This window comes from Heteronotia binoei, chromosome 6, assembly GCF_032191835.1.
Source record: "Heteronotia binoei isolate CCM8104 ecotype False Entrance Well chromosome 6, APGP_CSIRO_Hbin_v1, whole genome shotgun sequence".
NCBI lineage: Eukaryota > Metazoa > Chordata > Lepidosauria > Squamata > Gekkonidae > Heteronotia > Heteronotia binoei.
In genome coordinates, this window is record NC_083228.1 from 50,379,225 (window position 1) to 50,398,255 (window position 19,031).

The following is a 19,031-nucleotide window of genomic DNA, read 5'->3' on the forward strand; positions in this document are numbered from 1 at the left end:
ACCTGGATCTAGCAACCTGCCCCCATACCTGCCAGTGGCCAGTAGGACTTGACATCCCTAATTCTCTAAATTCTGCTCAACCCTGCCCCTTTTGCTTGGTTTCTGAGATTGTTGGGCATTGCCCCTCACTTTAAAAACTCATCTTAGGGTCTGAAAACTTGCATTTTTTAAAAAAGGTGAGTTTGCCGTTTAATGCCATATATCAGTTTTTGCATTTGAATGATGCAATAATAAACTATGAGAGATTGTTTAGTATATTAAAAAACAAAAAGTCCTGTAGACACAACCTTCTAAGTAAAGTGGCATAAAGAAAACAGGAAAAAATGAAATAATTTAATTTTTACCACTTTCCCAAGAAGATTTTAAAATACAAACTTGATCTTTCCCCCCCAAAATGTCATCAGAATAATATAGCGACAATGAGATTAAACTGTGTTCCATATACCAATGACAGCATAAGTAACATATCCCAGTAAAATAATCATAATAAAGCCCACATTATTTGTTACCCATAATGTTGGAAGTCTTGCTGTTTCATTCCTTTTCTCCGCATGTCTTTGGACACAGACAAGAGTTGCTAACTAGTCTGTTTTTTATTGGTCTCATGAAACAGAAGCAGAATGAATTTGGCAGGTAACAATTTCTTGGTTCTGAAAAGCTAGCAAATCCAAGGTTTTGTCAGCCTTTGCTTATATCTTGCCAGACCAGGTCAGCTGCACCTGTCCTGTTCCACGAAGGTCCATTCTGAATGGCGTTGCCAACTCATGAAGCCTGGGGAGGGCAAGTTTTTGGGAGAGGGTGAACCTGAGTGGGGTAGAAAGCCATAGAGATCACCCTCCAAAGCAATCATTTTCTCCAGGGAAAGTAACCTTTGTCATCTGGAGATCAGTTGAAACTAGGCTTCCCAATCCCCAGGTCCCAGAGGGGGACCCCCCAGTTTTACAGGCTTCCCCCCTCCCCCAGCCAGCTGGCCGGCGGGGGAAGCCCCGCCCCCAGAGCCATCATGCACCTCCATGAAAGATTCCTATAGGGAATGATGGGGAATTGAACCGCGGGTATCGAGGGCTCTGGGGGGGCTGTTTTTTGAGATAGAGGCACCAAATTTTCTGTACAGCATCTAGTGCCTCTCCCCAAAATACCTACCAAGTTTCAAAAAGATTGGACCAGGGGGTCCAATTCTATGAGCCCCAAAAGAAGGTGCCCCTATCCTTCATTATTTCCTATGGAAGGAATGCATTTAAAAATTCGTGCAGTCCCTTTAAATGTGATGGCCAGAACTCCCTTGAAGTTCAATTATGCTTGTCACACCCTTGCTCTTGGCTCCGCCCCCAATGTCTCCCAGCTCCACCCCCAAAGTCCCCAGATATTTCTTAAATTGGACTTGGCAACCCTAGTTGAAACACCAGGAGATTTCCCAGGCCTCACCTGGTGGTTGGCAACCTCAGCCCCAAATCTACTGTTAGCCAGCTAAATTTTGCAGGCTCCACCCATGGTTGGTCAAATCCTCCAAGGCTCCACCCCTAACATGTGTGGCACTTTCTCTCTGCCCTGTTTACTACCATCTGCTGTGCTTCCAGCTGCACTGTGGACAAGCCAGCAGCACAAAGCTGACAAGCCCATTGCCATACATTTAGACACAGATAGCTTTTGGGGAAGTTTCTGTTTATTTCTCTGGGTTTGCACAAAAGACCCAGACAGTTTGTGCCCTTTACCTATACCTTATCTCTAACCTGTCAGGTCAAAAGCAAGTTACATAAAGTGTAAAACAAGCTTTCATAGGTGCTTAATCAGTCCTTGTATTTGCTCCACAAGGCACCAAGAAACAAAGCACACAATCAGCTTAAATATTAAAGTTGAAAGAATGAAAGATTCATGTGCTTCAGCCAGAGAGATATTCTTGCCGGCTGAATATAAGATCTCCTGCCAGCAGAAGGCTGAAAAATGCAGCAGCCAGAATTGATATGCGGGCAATGGGGGCCCTGCATTTAGAGAGACAGATTCAAACCAATCAGGCTAAATGAATCAGCAGGCCCAAGCCTTATCTTCGTAGATAACCCTCATTAATCCAGTGAGCTTCCGAGGACAAAAGAAAGAAATGAATTGCTTCATTTGTGTCGCTTGAATGGAATGCTAATGAGGGGAGGTGGAAAAAAAGTTAATTATTCATGCCAGCAGACTGAGAAGAAGGCAGCTCCTGGCTTCCCCTGTTACCATTGCAACAAGTGGCTGTCGGCCTAGCGAGGGCAAGGTAGGAAAACATTCAGAACTCTTCAAGAGACAAGATGCCTTCTCAGGAAAGAAAACCCATGTTCTGCATCACACACAGCCAGATGGATTTAAGAGCAAAGCCCTTGGTAGCCTGGAACCAGGAAAGGAAGTCCTTTATATCTCAAATTTACTTCATCATTAACCACTCCTGCTGGGGGGGACCGCATGGCCTTGGTAAGTGTTGTACAGTATTTTGAGTTTCTAAGTGGCTGAGCGGTGTTTTGTGTCTGGTGGTGTGTCTGGTGAACCTTTGAAAACTCAGCAGGTAGCACGGTAGATTTTGTGTCTACAGAACAATTTGAAAAGCAAATACTAAGGATCAATACTTAAAGCACCTTCATATTAAATACCATGGAATAAAAGTGAAATAGCAGATTCTTACATTCGAAATATTTTCCCTTGTCAATCAAAGGCTAACAGAAGCTTAACTAGATAAGTAAAGGAAACTTTTGATTCAGTATTCAATTTCTCGCAAACCAAAATTGCACCAAATTCAATCCACTCTTGTAGATAACAAGAAACTCTTGTAAACAAGAGAAAACGAAATGATCCAGGTGTTTGTTTTATTTTTCTTTGTGCTTAGATATTTCTGTGCAGTTTTCTGTTTAACATATACATAATGCCAGGAAGATGCCATTAAACATGTTTTGAATTTGTTAGAGTGTTTGTTATGTAGTCTGAATCCTGCTTTCTAGAACAATTGTCTTCTAGGATGTATGTTCTGCTATACATCATTTGAAAGCAACGTTATTAATGAATCTTGTTTTTCCAATGGCAAAAAAGACAGATGCTCTGTCTGTGAGACACAAAACAGTGGGAGGGCGGTGTTAGGCATCTATCTCCATTAGTCAGGGTATAAAAAACTCCTGAAAGTTTTGATTTGTTAGTCAACATCAGTGAAATTGTTAACATTTTCCCATATGCCTTGCTGCAGCAAAGACAAGCATCTCAAAATGTAAATAATGGGTTTGCATTAATTTGGAGAAACTCACATGCCAACTTGCAAAATAGATTTTATCCCATTACAAGAAAAAAAAAGACTGAAATAAATAACTCCCAAGACAAGAAGGCAAATCAAAACAGGCTTAATCTTCTTATGTGAAAACAGTATTAGCATATGCCTTGCTTCAAGTTTACTGGCTTTTCCTTCAGGTTTCTAATTTATAGAAACCTTCTTGGTTTGTGTTGAAAGACAGCATGATTTTTACAAAAACACATGTATGGACTGAAAATGCTGCTAATAGCAATACAAAATCAGTTAAAGCAGGACACTATAACTGAAAGTGCTACTGTGTAACTTGGGTGCAAGTTCTGTGTTCGTGTCTAAAGATGTGGGACTGGAAGAAAACTGGCACCCACTCATGGAAGTCTGAGGCAGCTTGTTAGTTAGCTTGAGACTTGAGTAGATTTAACTGGTCTTTGGCAAACTGCCTCCTTTACTGTGTAAGGCATAACACAGACTTCCTAGGATATAAACTCAGTCACTGGCTTCAGAAGGGACCTACTGCGGTGATCATAAACAATACTGTTACTTAAGTGGTCACAGGATGGGAGGATGCTGCAGTGGATTTCTGTAGGATTTCTGTCACATGTCACCATACTATTAAAAATTTACTTCATTGAAATGAGGGTGGAGATTAGCAGTATGAAATCTGAGAATGTGTCAATGGTATGGTATAGTATAGCACAGTCTCATCAGATCTTGGAAGCTAAGCAGTACTTGGTACTGGTACTTGGATGGGAGACCACCAAAGAAGACTTTGCAGAGGAATGCTACATCCCTTCATTTTCCCATTCATCCAGCAGCATGAAAATAATATCCTGGGTATATTAGAACCACTTTGGCCAATAGTGTAGCAATATGTGGATAAATGTGTCAACATCATGTGGTAATTCCAGAGGAGTAGCTCTCTGTAGCGGCAAAACAAGACAGGAATCCAGTGGCATCTGAAAGAGTAACATTTTTTTTAGTCTTTAAGGTACCAATGCAACATCATGTGGTTTAGAGTGAAGGAAATTATATGGATACCTTTTTCTCTGAAATTGCATGTCCCTTGGGAAGCTTTGGGGTACCTGCCAATGTAAGAAATGGTATACTGTTATCTGAACTTGGAAAGAAAAAAAAATTTCTGGAAATCATTTGGTATTTTTTAAAAATACCCAAGAATGTACATGTAACTGTTTGCATCATGACATCATAATCGACCTGTGGTCTTTCAGCGCTGCAGAGACTCCTTCACTCTTGGACAACATGTTTCCTTGCTTGGTGAGCTGTAATCATGCTGTGACTGTTGGGCTGTCAGGGAAGATGGCACAGCTGTAGGTTCATTCCATAGTAATTGCATTATGGATATTGCATTCTTTCCGATCTTTGTTTAATGCTATCCTTCTGGCAATGGGCAGAGGTCAACTATCCATGCTGATTTTATTAGATATTTTAGTATCCTTTCAGAGGGCTGATCATGAGGTTTTATTGAAATGCCTCTGGGTCCTAGCAAAAGATAATGAGTTTGCTCTTGATTCCTTTCTGGCAGGTGCAATGAGCAATTTTCCATCCTCATAAAGGCAGGCTACCTTTAGCGCCTGCTGGATATGGCTTTCTCCTACTTAAAATGATGCATAGGAATGATCTTGATGAATTTGTCTACAGTCAGTATGTGGATGATCTAACCTGCCCACATATTGTTTGCAGAAGAATTGCTAATGTGGCAGGACTGGCATTTATTCCCTTTCCTCTGATATAAAACTTACTGTCAATGCTGTTTTTATACAGCACTAGGGGTATGCAAAACAACAACAGCCAGGTATGTTTTTGGGTTTGGGTATATCGAACCTGAAAAATATTGATATCTGCAATATTCTCAACTCCCAGTACTGGTATGGTATTTGGATTTGGTAAATATTTGGAATTGCTGATTTTTTTTCAGCTCTATTATACCCTATGAGATCATTATAGTCAATGCTTTTTGAGGTGGAGGCACCAAATTTGTAGCATAGCTGCTGGTGCCTCTCCTCAACCCCCCCTCCCAAGTTTAAAAAAATGGATTGGGGGTCCAATTCTGTGGGCCATAGAAGAAGGTGTCCCCACCCTCCATTGTTTCCAAGGGGATGTGGTCCCTTTTAAATACCTTTTGCAAGCCGTGGCTGAATTCTAAAGGCCTTCTCCAAGCCACAGCATCACCCAGAATGTGTTTAAAGGGACTGCAGTCTCTTTAAACACACTTTGATGCCAGCTATCCAGTGGCCCTGAAAAATCCTGAATATTTTCAGGATTTTTCAGGCTCAGTCATACTGGATAGCTGGATAAATACCCCAGCTGATATCTGGCAGAAAAAATACCTGAAAAATATTGGTAAAGTATTTTTCAGTTTTTTTCTGGCTTGGAAAAACCAAACACACACCTTTATACAGTACCATTTTAAATAATGCTAATCTTTATTATCTTTTTTGAGACTATATCTGATCAGAATGTATTTGAATCATAACTGAACATTTTGATGTTCTGTTTGCTTGCTTTTGGGGTCCTTATGAAGCTATTATGGCTTTCCTGCTTTTGAGGCTTTTTTAAAGAACAAACACAGCTGCATGAAATTTTGGGACGATAAAATGGTATCAAGAAAGACTGGAATTTCCTTCTCCAGCGATCAAACTATTTATCAGCTATCTGGTATGACTGAGCCTGAAAAATCCTGAACATATTCAGGATTTTTCAGGACCACTGGATAGCTGGCATTAAAGTGTGTTGAAAGAGATTTTAGTGTTTATTTTTCTGTTGATATTTCCCTCAGTGTGGTCTAGGTATCACAGTTTCCTATCCCTGCCTGTGGTAGGTGCTGCTGGTCAGCAGATACCTGAAGCTGACCATGCTTCTGACCATGCTTGTTCAACGTCCAGGATGGATGCCAGAGTCCTAGAAAAAAAAATTCTGTTAAGGACCTTTGTGGAGTCAACATTGGTCAGTCAATGATCAGTGCTTGATCAGATGGTATGAGGGCTAGTTGTCAAACTTTTTAAAATTCATGTAGAGTTGGCTAACTCTCTTCATCTGCTCATCATTGGACTCAGCACCTGAGCTAGACCACTGAGAATGTCCTGGAGAACATCTCCATCAAAACAGAAAGGAGGTGGAGGAGGGAGTAAGATCACCTGGAAGTGGAAACCAGACATTTTCTTTCACACACACCCCCCCCCCCCCCCCCCAAGGAAAGAGGCAGACTAGAGATCTCTCAATAGTATTACTGAGAAATCCATTTCTGGAGGTTCTTTGGTGGTTGCAGACTATCCTGTTTCTGATATAATTTGTACAAGAGCCCAACCTAGCTAAGGTTTCCCATGAACTCCACATTCTCTTTTATTTCAAGTAACTTGAGTAGCATAACCATGGGCCACATGGATGAGGGAGTCTATCATCAAAAAAGTTGCCTTTCCCCTGGATATCAGTCACTATGGATTGCTATAAAATACCTCCTTTATTTCATTAAACCTTTATTGAAGCAGGAAGCATAGATAGTTAGGGACTTCCTTACAGAAAAAAAGGGAACTATAGCAGGATTTACTAGAAATTTACCAAACATAAATACAGAGTTACCAATAATATTTCCAGTTAACAACCACAAGCTTCCTGTTGTCTGTCACCCTCCCCATTTGGTGTTGGACACTTCTGACTCTCCCTGCCTGCAAGGGTGAGAGCAAGACCTTCTGCTAGAGAAAAAAGTGACAGCTGGTAGCCACTTCACTATCTCTGCCTTGACTTTCCTAGATCACACATCTCACTATATGTGCCTGCCACTAGGCAAACAAGGCGACTGCCTAGGGTGCCGGCCTTCCGGGGGCACTGAATTGGGTGCCCCCCCTATGTGACTCAGTGACATTATTAATGTGAGGTGTGTGTGTGTCATAAGTTAGCTTTGCCTAGGGTACCAGGCAGTCTAGCGCTGGCCCTGTATACGTGTTACCTTTCTCCTGGAGTGCAGCTGGGGATTTGATGCTCATCCTAGCGAATAAACATATGTTATTTTAGAATCAGAATAACCCCAGTCAGAATAGCTAGAACATAAGAAAAGAAGATGAGCATTTTACCAGTGGCCTATAACACAAGGCTAGCAAAAGCATAACATCAGAAGGAATGTTAAGACTGTTATAAAATATAATCTACACATGCAGCCTAATGTAGTGGTAATGAGAATGGCAAGTTAGGACTACATTTTCCAAAGTTCATCTAGATTTTTTTTAAGGGGAAAACTAGCAAGCTTACAAATGGCAAACATAGAATTTTTCTCTTGGATGTACTAGTTTTTATTTTGCAGGAAGTTTTGTCACAGGAGAACATTTAACTTGGGTTCTCCATCCCTTGCAATCCCCCAATTCTATTACCGCAGGAATATCCTACCTCATTCTGCTGGATGTATGATGACTTGGGCTTGTTGTTGATAGGATATGCTTCTAAGACAGCATTGCCAACATCTGGCTACCTTTCTGATAGATACATTTGTGAAATCTGAAAGTTTATATTCTTCTATCCTATAAGATAGTTTGTCAACAAAAGACATCACTTTCCTCATTTAGAGATTTTTCTTTTCTGGGATCTGCAGATAACCTTGTCAGATTACCGTCTTCTGCAGAAATAGCTGAATCTTGAGCAGCAACATTTATCTACATCTTGATTGAGGTTGCCATTTACATCAACCTTTTTTGGAACTAATTTTACTTTTTGACTTCATGGCATATCAACCGCTTTTTCTTCTATTGCTGGTAACTGGGTTCTGGGAAGACTTTGGAACTCCTAAGTAATATTTTCTGAGACATTTCATTTAGTTAATTTGTGTTGTTGTTGTGATGTTTGGCATTTTCAATTCATGTACAACTCTTGTTGGACTAGATTCTCTTTCTGCAGCACTGCATATTGTAGACACAATTTGCTTTAATCAGGGCCCTTGGTATTCTGAAGTACTCCGGAACAATTTCTACAGCAAATTTGAATAAATTCAGTAGCAATGTCTGACACAGTGATCAAATGTAATTGCCTGCAATTTCACACCCACAAGATCTTTAGTTGACTGCAAAATTCCTGGTACTCTGGCTTTTCACAATTTCATCACCATGGAATCCTCTTACAGTGGCACTCAAGTCTTTTAAGGCACTTGTATGTAGGGTAGGGTTTAGCATAATGTACAGAGATTCAGTCATGCAGCCCTGTTTTGTTGTTCAGTAGAGGTGGAGAAAAACATGAGAATAACCCAAAAATGAAAAATAATAATGACATCTTATGGAAGCATAAGATTCCATTCAATCCAAGATGATATTGTTCATTCATGATATCATACTCCAAATAATTAACTTCTATAAAAGCCTCAGCAGTTCAAAAGCCTGCATTAGTGGGACCTCCAGAAAAAATAACAGGTATTATCATATCATTACATGTTTCTATTGTGATGGCAGAAAGCATGAAAAAACTCTGGAGGAAAGGAAATGGAAATATTTTCCTTATTTGTCTGTCCCTCATCCCTACTTTGCTAGTCTTTTCCTTCTAGGGTTGCCAAGTCCAATTCAAGAAATATCTGGGGACTTTGGGGGTGGAGCTAGGAGACATTAGGGGTGGAGCCAAGATCAAGGCTGCGACAAGCATAGTTGAACTCCAAAGGGAGTTCTGGCCATCACATTTAAAGGGACGGCACAACTTTTCAATTCCTTCCTTCCATAGGAAATAATGAAGGACAGGGGCACCTTCTTTTGGGGCTCATAGAATTGGACCCCCTGGTCCAATATTTTTGAAACTTGGGGGGTATTTTGGGGAGAGGCACTAGCTGCTAAACTGAAAATTTGGTGCCTCTACCCCAAAAAACAGCCCCCCCCAGAGCCCCAGATACCCGCAGATCAATTCTCCATGATTTTCTATGGGAATAAATCTCCATAGGGAATAATAGAGTTCCCAGCAGTCATTTCTCTCCCCTCCCCCCACTTTCTCACGACCCTGAAGCGGGGGGAGGGTCTCCAAACCAGGGCATCCCCTGCCCCCACCTGGGGATTGGCAACCCTATTTCCTTCAGTTGTCTTCTCACACTTTATTTTCCATCCAATGCCTTAAATTTCTTGGCATATCTTCCCTCTGTTTATTTCTTTTCTCTGGCTCTTTCTTCTCCTAAGCCTGTCTTTGAACCAGGCTGGCAGCTGTGGCAGAAGTCTATTAGTGCTGAGTTTCGAAGCATAAGTGCTTTCCCTGCAGTGCTGCTTCCAAACCACAACTGAGTGAGAATCTGGTTGTGCACACCAGTGTGCAATGATAACAAAGTTCTCCTGGTGAAGCAGCATGAGTTGGTAGTCCTGTGGTCTCCTGTAACTGGGGAAAAGGTAACTGACAGTTAAGTTGTGTACAAAACTGGCAGTCAGTGGCTTTGATCACCATGTAGGTTGAGGATAAATGGATATGAAGAAAAGAGAGGAAACAAAATAGAAAACTATTATGTCACATAATATTACTCTGTGAAACAATTTTTATATTTTGGTAGGCCACTGAAATGTTTTTGAAAGCATGTGGAACCTGCTATTTTATAACTCATTCAGCATGCCTTGCCCAATGTACTTTGAAACACTCTAGCTGGCACAAAAAGTATTTTGTTAAATATCAAGCTGGATTATTAGTACAAAAGCAACTGATTGAATCAGGACTTCTGATATGTGATATTTGGTTATCAATGTAATGACCACTGGACTATGATGATGGTTCTTATTCAAGAAGTAGCACTTCAAAACCAGGCACTGTAATCCAGATGCTTTGATTTGAACAATTGCATTCAAATTTTGTTGGCAAATAACGTATGTCAAACATGGAGAACAAATAATAACAATCAGGGGGAACTTCCTAGTGAATGTGCATTTTTCAGCCTCTAAAAATGTCCTAGAAATGCAAACTGGGAGAAATATAGTGTAATTAAGAATTTACAAAGTGACAAATTACCCATGTCCTCCTTTGACGTCCTCTGACCTCACTCAAAATCTGTACCTATTCATGTATTTGCCCTATCACTTAATGTTTCAGGTGGGGGCACTGATGAAGCCCCTGGGGATTCACTAGCAGCCATAGTAAATACTGAGCTGGAGAGACCAATCGCATGATTTAGTATTAGGCATCTTCTTATAGTCATATGTTTCAAATTTTTCCCAGAGCCCTGCATTTTAGTTCCGACCATGTGAGCAGTGGACTTCAATAATTTATATCTAATTAGCTAGGTCAAAGTCAGAGGCAGTGAGATAGCCTGAGAAAAGAGTTGGATCCTGTAAAACATTTCCATAAATGGAAGGAATGATTTTTGTGAATTTCCCAGCCTGCTTTTGGCTCCCTATGTCATTCTGGGGGTAAGAAAATTGTGCTCCACTGATAGAAATCCCTTCCATCAGCAGAGATTACTAAATCTAAACCAAGATTTGGATTATCTGTATCAGTGTGTATCTGGCTGCAAGAGAGAAGAACTATAGCATCTTCCTGAGAAACAATATTCAAAAGAGCCTAGCTAGCCATTCTAATGTCCAGTGTCAGCCCAATGCTGAGGCAGGGCTACTTTTTTACAATGCATTCATGTTATGCTCAGTGTTTTCTCTAAGATGCAGATTTCTGTGAGCAAAAATTCTACTGGTATTAATGTTGTGAGGTGCTGACATTAAAGTTGTGAGCTACTGCATAAATTATTGTGCACTAGGGTCATCCTTCCTGAGCTAAGACAAAAATGTGTGAGGTGCAGGCTAAAAATATGTGAGCTAGCTCACACTAACTCAGCTTAGAGGGAACACTGGTTATGTTGTAAATTAATTGTACTGGCCACTTGCAGTTAGAACCAGTTTTGTTTTTTGTTTGTTTTTAAAAACTTTTGGTACAAACGTTCACCCTCCATTTTCTTAATTTTGGCACTGTTACTAGCAGAAGATTCTATGGCTAATACACTAGGATTTTTTTTTGTTTTTTACTTGCAGGAATCTTTTTATGTGAGACAGCATATACCAGTAGTTTCCTCTTCACAAATCTGCAGTGTTAGTTATTTATTTGAAATATTTGTAAGTCTGCCTTTCTCCCAAAATAGTGGGACCTTCTCCAGAGATAGCTCTGAACTGAGGGCTGCCTCCCTTTCTTGCATTGCTGAAGCCTTACCTGTCCTTCCTGGTGTCCAGGGTGGAGGGCAGGGCAGAGGTCAAACAGTCAGCCCAGACCTCTGTCATGTATAGCAAACCTCAGTCTATCTGTTGGTATAGAAGTTGCCTCTTTTTCTGCCCACATTCCACAGCGGTGCTGCTAACAGAAGAGGAGAAATATTCACATTTAGAATACAGTATGGAGGGGGAAACTTAACATGGGGTACTTTTTAAACATCAGACCCATGAGTAGCTTAATGTATGGAGTATAGAGGGGGAAACTTAACATGGGGTACTTTTTAAACATCAGCCCCATGAGTAGCTTAATGTATAGCTCCACCATTTCTACCATATCTTAGAAGAAAACATAGCCAAAATCTCATGAGTACCCAAAGTGCCAGTGTCCTGTGTGTTCCTACAAGGTTTGAATCCACAACTCAAGACTATTGCTTTAAGACTGGTAATATTTTAAGTTGTTTCTTAGTACTGACTGAATACTGTTCCATGCATCTAGCATTTTAAAAATAGCAGTCACTTAGCAAAGTTTGAATATAATTCATATTTTGAGAGGAACTGCTGTAGACTTCTGTTTTAATAGATTTTGGGCCAGGGCTTATTTTCAAAGACGGGCCACTTGTATTTGCAGTATGTCACAGAAGTGAGTACACCCGCTCACATTTTGGAAATATTTAAGTATATCTTTTCATGTGACAACACTGAAGAAATGACACTTGGCTACAATGTAAAGTAGTGAGTCTACAGCTTGTATAACAGTGTAAATGTGCTATCTCCTCAAAATTATGCAACAGACAGCCAATAATGTCTAAACTGCTGGCAACAAAAGTGAATACACCCCTAAGTGATAATGTCCAAATGGGGCCCAAGTAGCCATTTTCCCTCCCTGGTGTCATGTGACTCATTAGTGGTACGAGGTATCAAGTGTGAAGGTACAAGGTATCACTCCCTCATACTGGTCACTGGAAGTTCCACATAGCCAAGACCCTGAAACTGAGCTGCAGCACAGTGGCCAAGACCATACAGCGGTTTAACAGGACAGGTTCCACTCAGAACAGGCCTCACCATGGTCGACCAAAGAAGTTGAGTGCCCGTGCTCAGCATCATATCCAGAGGTTGGCTTTGGGAAATAGATGTGTGAGTGCTGTCAGCATTGCTACAGAGGTTGAAGGGGTGGGGGGTCAGCCTGTCAGTGCTCAGACCATACCCCTCACGCTGCATCAAATTGGTCTGCAGGGCTGTTGTCCCAGAAGGAAGTCTCTTCTAAAGATGATGCACAAGAAAGCCCGCAAATGGTTTGCTGCAGGCAAGCAGACTAAGGACATGGATTTCTGGAACCACATCCTGTGGTCTGATGAAACCAAGATAAACTTATTTGGTTCAAATGGTGTCAAGCATGTGTGGCGGTAACCAGGTGAGGAGTACAAAGACAAGTGTGTCTTGCTTACAGTCAAGCATGGTGGTGGGAATGTCATGGTCTGGGGCTGCATGAGTGCTGCTGGCACTGGGGAGCTACAGTTCACTGAGGGAACCATGAATGCCAATATACACTGTGACATACTGAAGCAGAGCAGGATTCCCTCCCTTCGGAGACTGGGCCGCAGGGCAATATTCCAACATGATAAGGACCTCAAACACACCTCCAAAATGACCCCTACCTTGCTAAAGAAGCTGAGGGTAAAGGTGATGCACTGGCCAAGCATATCTCCAAACCTAAACCCTATTGAGCATCTGTGGGGCATCCTGAAACGGAAGGTGGAGGTGCGCAAGGTCTCTAACATCCACGTCATCATGCAGGAGTGGAAGAGGACTCCAGTGGCAACCTGTGAAGCTCTGGTGAACTCTGTGCCCAAGAGGGTTAAGGTAGTGCTGGAAAATAATGGTGACCACATAAAATATTGACACTTTGGGCCCCATTTGGACATGTAATTCCCCCGCAGCCAAACTGCAACAAGAATGGGAAAGAACTCAAGAAATGTGAGATCTCAGTTCACCCCTGCTTGAACCCATGAATCTGGCCAAGCGTCCGCGCACCAATGTCCGTGGAAATAAACCCATAAACCTAAAGACCAAGCAGCATCAGACATGACTTGAACTTCCGCCTCAAGCCTCATGTCATCTCTTCAAAAAGAAATTCCATTAAAGAATTCCAAAAATTCCTGCTATACCCTCAAATTCTCCTGCATGCTGCTGGTAACCCTCATCCTATGCTGAGGCAAGCGCAGGCCTGCCATAGCATCACATAGCCTACAAAGAAAAGCCCGTCCAGGAGCAGCCACTTTGCAAGCAAAGTTAAGATGCCCAACCAGCTGCTGGAGTTCAAGCAATGTGACCTTTTGCTTAAGAAGGAAGGCATTAATCCTACTTCTCAAATCTTCCACTTTTTGGATAGGTATTCTGGACAACTGCGCCAGGGTATCCAGCTCAATCCACAAAAAGATAAGTTTTTGGGTTGGACCTTCTGTTTTTTCCTTAACCAACGGAACCCCCAGTTCTGCAGCCAGCTCAATGAAGCCAGACAACAACTGTGTGCAACGCCCAGTCCCTGCAGGACCCTCAAAGAGGTAGTCATCCAAATGATGAACAACATCCTGCAGACCAACTTTCTCACAAACAGCCCATTCAAGGAACTTGCTGAAACACTCAAAAGCTGCACATGAGATGGAGCAGCTCTGTCCATGTAAAATTGCCCTGCAAAGAAAAATCCTAAAAGCTCAAAATCAGCCAGATGGACAGGTAGAAGGCGAAACGCCGATTTAATATCACATTTGGCCAACTCTGCACCCTTACCGCAGCCTGATCAAAGCTGGTGTACCTAACTGGGCATAAATGCTCAGGAATCCCATCATTAACTGACTTCTCTTTGGGGAAGGAAAGATGGTGAATCAAATGAAATTCACGAGGTGCCTTTTTTGGCACCACCCCCAAAGGGGAAACCCTAAGGTTAGACACAGGGGGATTAGAAAATAGGCCCAAAATCCAGCCTTCTGACAACTCCTTGTCAATCTTATCCTTGATTATATGCTCCAAACCTTTAACAGAACTAAGATTCCTGGACCGGAATGCAACTCGGAGACCCTGAAAAGGAATTCGAAAACCGAACTTGAAACCATTTAACAAGTAAACAGTATCAACCCTTCGCGGATACCTGAACAACCAGTGCTCAAGAGGTCCCACCTTTATCGGCCTGGGCCCCTTTTCCAGCCTGGTAATTCCTCTACCTTTTGTTTTTTTGTTCCTGCGAGGTTGGGCTTTGGGGCAGTTACTAAAAGAGTGAGAGCCACCACACATGGGGCATTCATACCTGAACTGACAAGCTTTTCTACTTCACACTCCTTGGGAGCCAAACTCCCAGCAAAGCAGGCGGGGTTGAACCACCTGCCCCTCAGAACTGCGGGAAGAGGATGACGATGCTGAAGAAGTTCCCACTGACCTGGTCACTAAATGACCACTATCTGAGCGGTCACCCAAATTTGGTCACGCAGGAGACATGATTTGGAGCTACAGCTGCTGGTGAATGCGATCCCATTGAAGGGAAGGGTACAAAGCTGCCCTCATCCTGAATTCTTCATCATATTGAATCCAGGCGAGCCCACTAAACATCATGTACCCCTTATAAATGATATCCATATACTGGATAAGCGCAGCTGCCCGCCAAGGCTGGGCGCGTGCAATCACACCAGCATATATATAAAAAAAAACAGCAGCCAATTGACCCAAGTCTGGTCCACTTTACACTTCTTCAATTTCTCTTTTTTCTTGTTATCCAAATCCTCTTTATCCTTCAACTCATGGAACAGGAGGGAGAAGATATCAACATATTCTCCCTTTAGGATTTTATCTTTTGTCGCCGGCAACGAACGATCACCTAAAGGTAATGCTACATCCCCGAAAGGTAAGGCAGCAAAAGGGACCGCCCCTTAGGGAGAAGGAAAGCCTCATCCCCCCCGAAAAGGAGCCTGCAAACCCCTGCTGCCTTCAGCTGGCCAATTTCCATAGGGGCCAAACTAACCTTGTGGCCATGCCCAATTTGACTGAGGACCCATACCTGGGGAGGGAGATACACCAGAACTCCCAACAGCAATGCCAGGTGCAGTAGGGGCAGCAGGACCCCATGTACCCCAAGGCCAAACAAGCCCAGTATAAGACAGTGAGATGTCAGCAGCCTTACCCAGAGTTCCCGTAGGCACCAGCGCCAATCCAGTTCCAGCAGCCCCTGGAGATGGAACTGATCCTCCGTCAGAACCAGCAAGATCCATGGCTCCTCCTGCGACGTTTCCGGCAGACCTGCCCTCCAGAATAGAGAACCGAGTTAAAATATCCACCTGAAGTGCCATCTTAGAAACCTTTCCAGATCCTAACCTGTATAAGGGAGGGATACCAGATGCTTGCTCCAGCGCCTTCAGCCTTTGCATAATAGCTGCATTAACTTTGTCCTCACCCTCCTCATCTGAAGAAGATAAAGGCGGTGGTGGCCTTTTAGGCAGGGCCTTAGGGGCCTTGGCACAGGCTGCTTGCCCTTGGATCTTCTCATCCCTTTCCTACCAGACATCTTAGCAAATATCAAGGGCAAATAAGACTGCACAAAACTACACCAAACAGCCCTTGTAAACTGCACCTTAGAAACAGCTGCTCACTATTGAAGAACAGCCCCAGAAAGCTGATATTGCCCCCTTATGGTAATTCTACACTATATCAACCCACAAAATGGCTTCCCTCCAACAGCCCTTTAAAATGGCCACCGTCCCATAGGAAAAGACAGGGAAGCAATATGGCTGCCATCTAAGAGTAGATGAAAGTGGACCAAATATGGCTGACTCTGCCCAGGGCAGCCACACCCAGCACAAGGGTAATCTGAAAAAACAATCCCTCTCCTGAAGGAATGGAAAGGGGAAAAACAAACCCCCTCCCACCCAGCACAAGGGTAGTTACAAAGAAAACCTGCTCCCTCTAAAGGAAGGGAAAGCCAACATAAACCCTCCTTCCAAGGAAAGGGTGGGGGGTTTTTTTTGCTGAAATGAAGATGAAGAAGGGGGAGGGTTCGGGGGGGATACAACTGGCCGTATAAATGTTAAAGTTGAGGCTAGAAGCAGAAGCCCTAATCTTCTTGCCGATCCTTTTGGCCCCAGCTCCACAGCTGCCTCCGCTGCACCACACCTAACCCAACTTATCAGCGATTCAATCGCTGATAAGCCCGACCAATGGGGCCCGAGCAGGAGCAAAGAAAAAGGCTCCCTCGGCCCTCCCCTGAGCTCGGTTGAATGAGAACGGCCTTGAGTGATAGCACATGCTCCCATCAAGCCGATCTCCAACGGGGAACTGAACTAGGGGGCGGATGGTCTAACCGTTACTATGGCCAAGCCCCGCCCCCTCCCAAGTGCGCCCAAACGGGCTGCAAAAGACCTCCCTTCCCTTCCAGGGGGTCAAATTATGTTCCAGCAGCCTAGCAGCAATGCTGCTGGCTGCTATGAATGGATTCTAGTAAAAGTGAGGTTTGTTGCTTTAAGGTTTCTTATATAAAATAAGAAATCCATACAGAGTGATATACAATGTACCACACACCCCCATATGCTTTTGGCCATACTGCAGAGAGAGCTGCTATGCTATTGGGTTACAGGTATTGTAAGGGATAATGTTATGGAGATTTATTCCTAGCTAGAGGCTGATCATGGTGTCCTTTCACCAGTTCTGGATGAAATATGGATCTCTTCTTTTACAACTTTACAGGCATTCACAAATATTGTGTAATTTCATAGCAGTTTTATGGTAGATTAGAATGTGAAATTGACTTGAGTATAGATGAAGAGTTATTTCTATTGCAATTTCCCTCGCTCACATTTATGATGCATGACAAGTATCTTTTGAGATGTTAGACACTTCTCAAGTAGAAACAGAAAAATAATCACCATTTTGACTTGATGCTAATTTCATTGCGCCTCAGCACACACACCCCTTTTTGAAGCAGTTCAGGCTGTTTAAGCAAGGGTATCAGTCCATGCATTTCATCTGGACACTGTTTTAATCTGAATGTTATGTTCTTTTGGATAGCTGTCGCATTATTTCAGATTCTGCCTGTGAGGGTTACTCCAGCTGATAATTTAATGATCAGTCCCTGATGAAGTCAGTTTGTTATATAATAAAATGCAGCCTAGTAAGACTGACTCATATGCTCCTCTCATCCCCTGTCCTCTATATGATATAGCCGAACATCTGTAAGGGGTGAGATATGCATCTCTCATGCACAGCTCCACTGCCTTTCTGTTGGCAGCTTTTTCTAAATGTGTCTGCCTAGCGGATGGACAGCTCATGCATCTGACAAAGTAAGCTCTAACTCCTGAAAACTTACGCTGGAGTACATTTTGTTTTGTCTTTAAGGTTCCATTAGATTCCTGTTTTATTTTGCTGTGACACAGCTTCCCATCTGGAATTGTCCTCCATAGTGCTCCTTGGACAAAGGAAATAACATGCAAGGCAGGCCAATCACGGCTCATTTGGTTGTCTCTTGTGTTACTACAAAGGATGAAGAAAATGTCTAATGCTTTTAAAGAGGCTTTACAATTGAGGGTACTTCAATGATTTCTTGTAAAAGCTCCGAGAGTTCTACTTTCAGAAGCTGCAATCTTTTTTTTCTCTTTGCACCCCCCATAACATTTGAAGTTTTATGCAGCTTCTTCTCCTAGCTATTTATGAGGTATGTAATGTAATCAGCACCACCTAATATGATATTCCATTCTATTCAAGCAGCAGCATATCAGTTTGTTAACAAAAATGGAAGGGGAAAGAAGTGAAGATCTTTTGCATATCTGAATAATGTAGAACGTATGGCCCAAAGAATCTTTTAGTGTTTTCCAGTTCTTTAGCATCCTGTACTTGGGAAGCATACCTTTTATAACAGCCATCTAAATGCTTTTTCTGATATAAAATACACTGAACTATGAAGATTTTTATGTTTAAGATTACTTAACAGGTTGGTTAACTTTCTCTTGCCTATCATTTAAAAGTCAGTTTGACTAAGGGTTCCAGACAATCCTTCTCTAAGGAATTGCTGAAAAAGTCTCTGTTTGGGTTGCCAGACTCCTTGGCAGAGGCAGGGACACTGCTGCCAGGCCCTACCCACAGCTGTTAATCATCTGGCCAGGAGAAAGGAGAAGGCCTAAGCCTCATCACCAGCATTGCACAGGAAGTAGTGTCATTATGCCAGCAGCTTCTGGATGACACTCTAGTATCTGGGCAGCAACTCTATGGTAGAAGCCAATTTTACCATAAAGTTTCCCCCAATATGCCACAGATTGCACCAGCCCTGTCCTCTGACCATAGCCTTTGTCAACTGTCTCTACCCTATATATCATGTTCCCTGTTATTCATATTTTTTTTCCAGACTGAAAAGTCCCAGACTCTTCAGCCTTTCCTCATAGAGAAGGTGCTTTAACCCCTTAATGATTTTGGCTGCCCTCTTCTGTACTTTTGCTCAGCTAAAAAAAGAGGCATTATAATATTGGCCATTTTATTTTCAATCCCTTTCCTAACACACAGGTTGCCTTTTTCACTGCTGTAGCACACTGAACTATCTACTATGAACCCAAGATCGTCTTCTCTTTCATTCTCAGCAAGTTCAGATCACACTAGTC

The 19,031-nt window shown here is 42.5% G+C and overlaps 1 protein-coding gene across 2 annotated transcripts in view; it reads left to right on the forward strand.

Moving 5' to 3' along the window:
• Positions 1 to 1,783: 1,783 nt before the first annotated feature.
• The window catches only part of C6H10orf90 (chromosome 6 C10orf90 homolog), a 162,617-nt gene continuing 145,369 nt past the window's right edge, over positions 1,784 to 19,031 (forward strand). For both annotated transcript variants that reach the window (XM_060241428.1, XM_060241430.1), the window contains exon 1: positions 1,784 to 2,442. In XM_060241428.1, the coding sequence (XP_060097411.1) occupies positions 2,283 to 2,442 (160 nt within the window). In that variant the 5' untranslated portion in view covers positions 1,784 to 2,282. The remainder of the gene's footprint in view (positions 2,443 to 19,031) is intronic.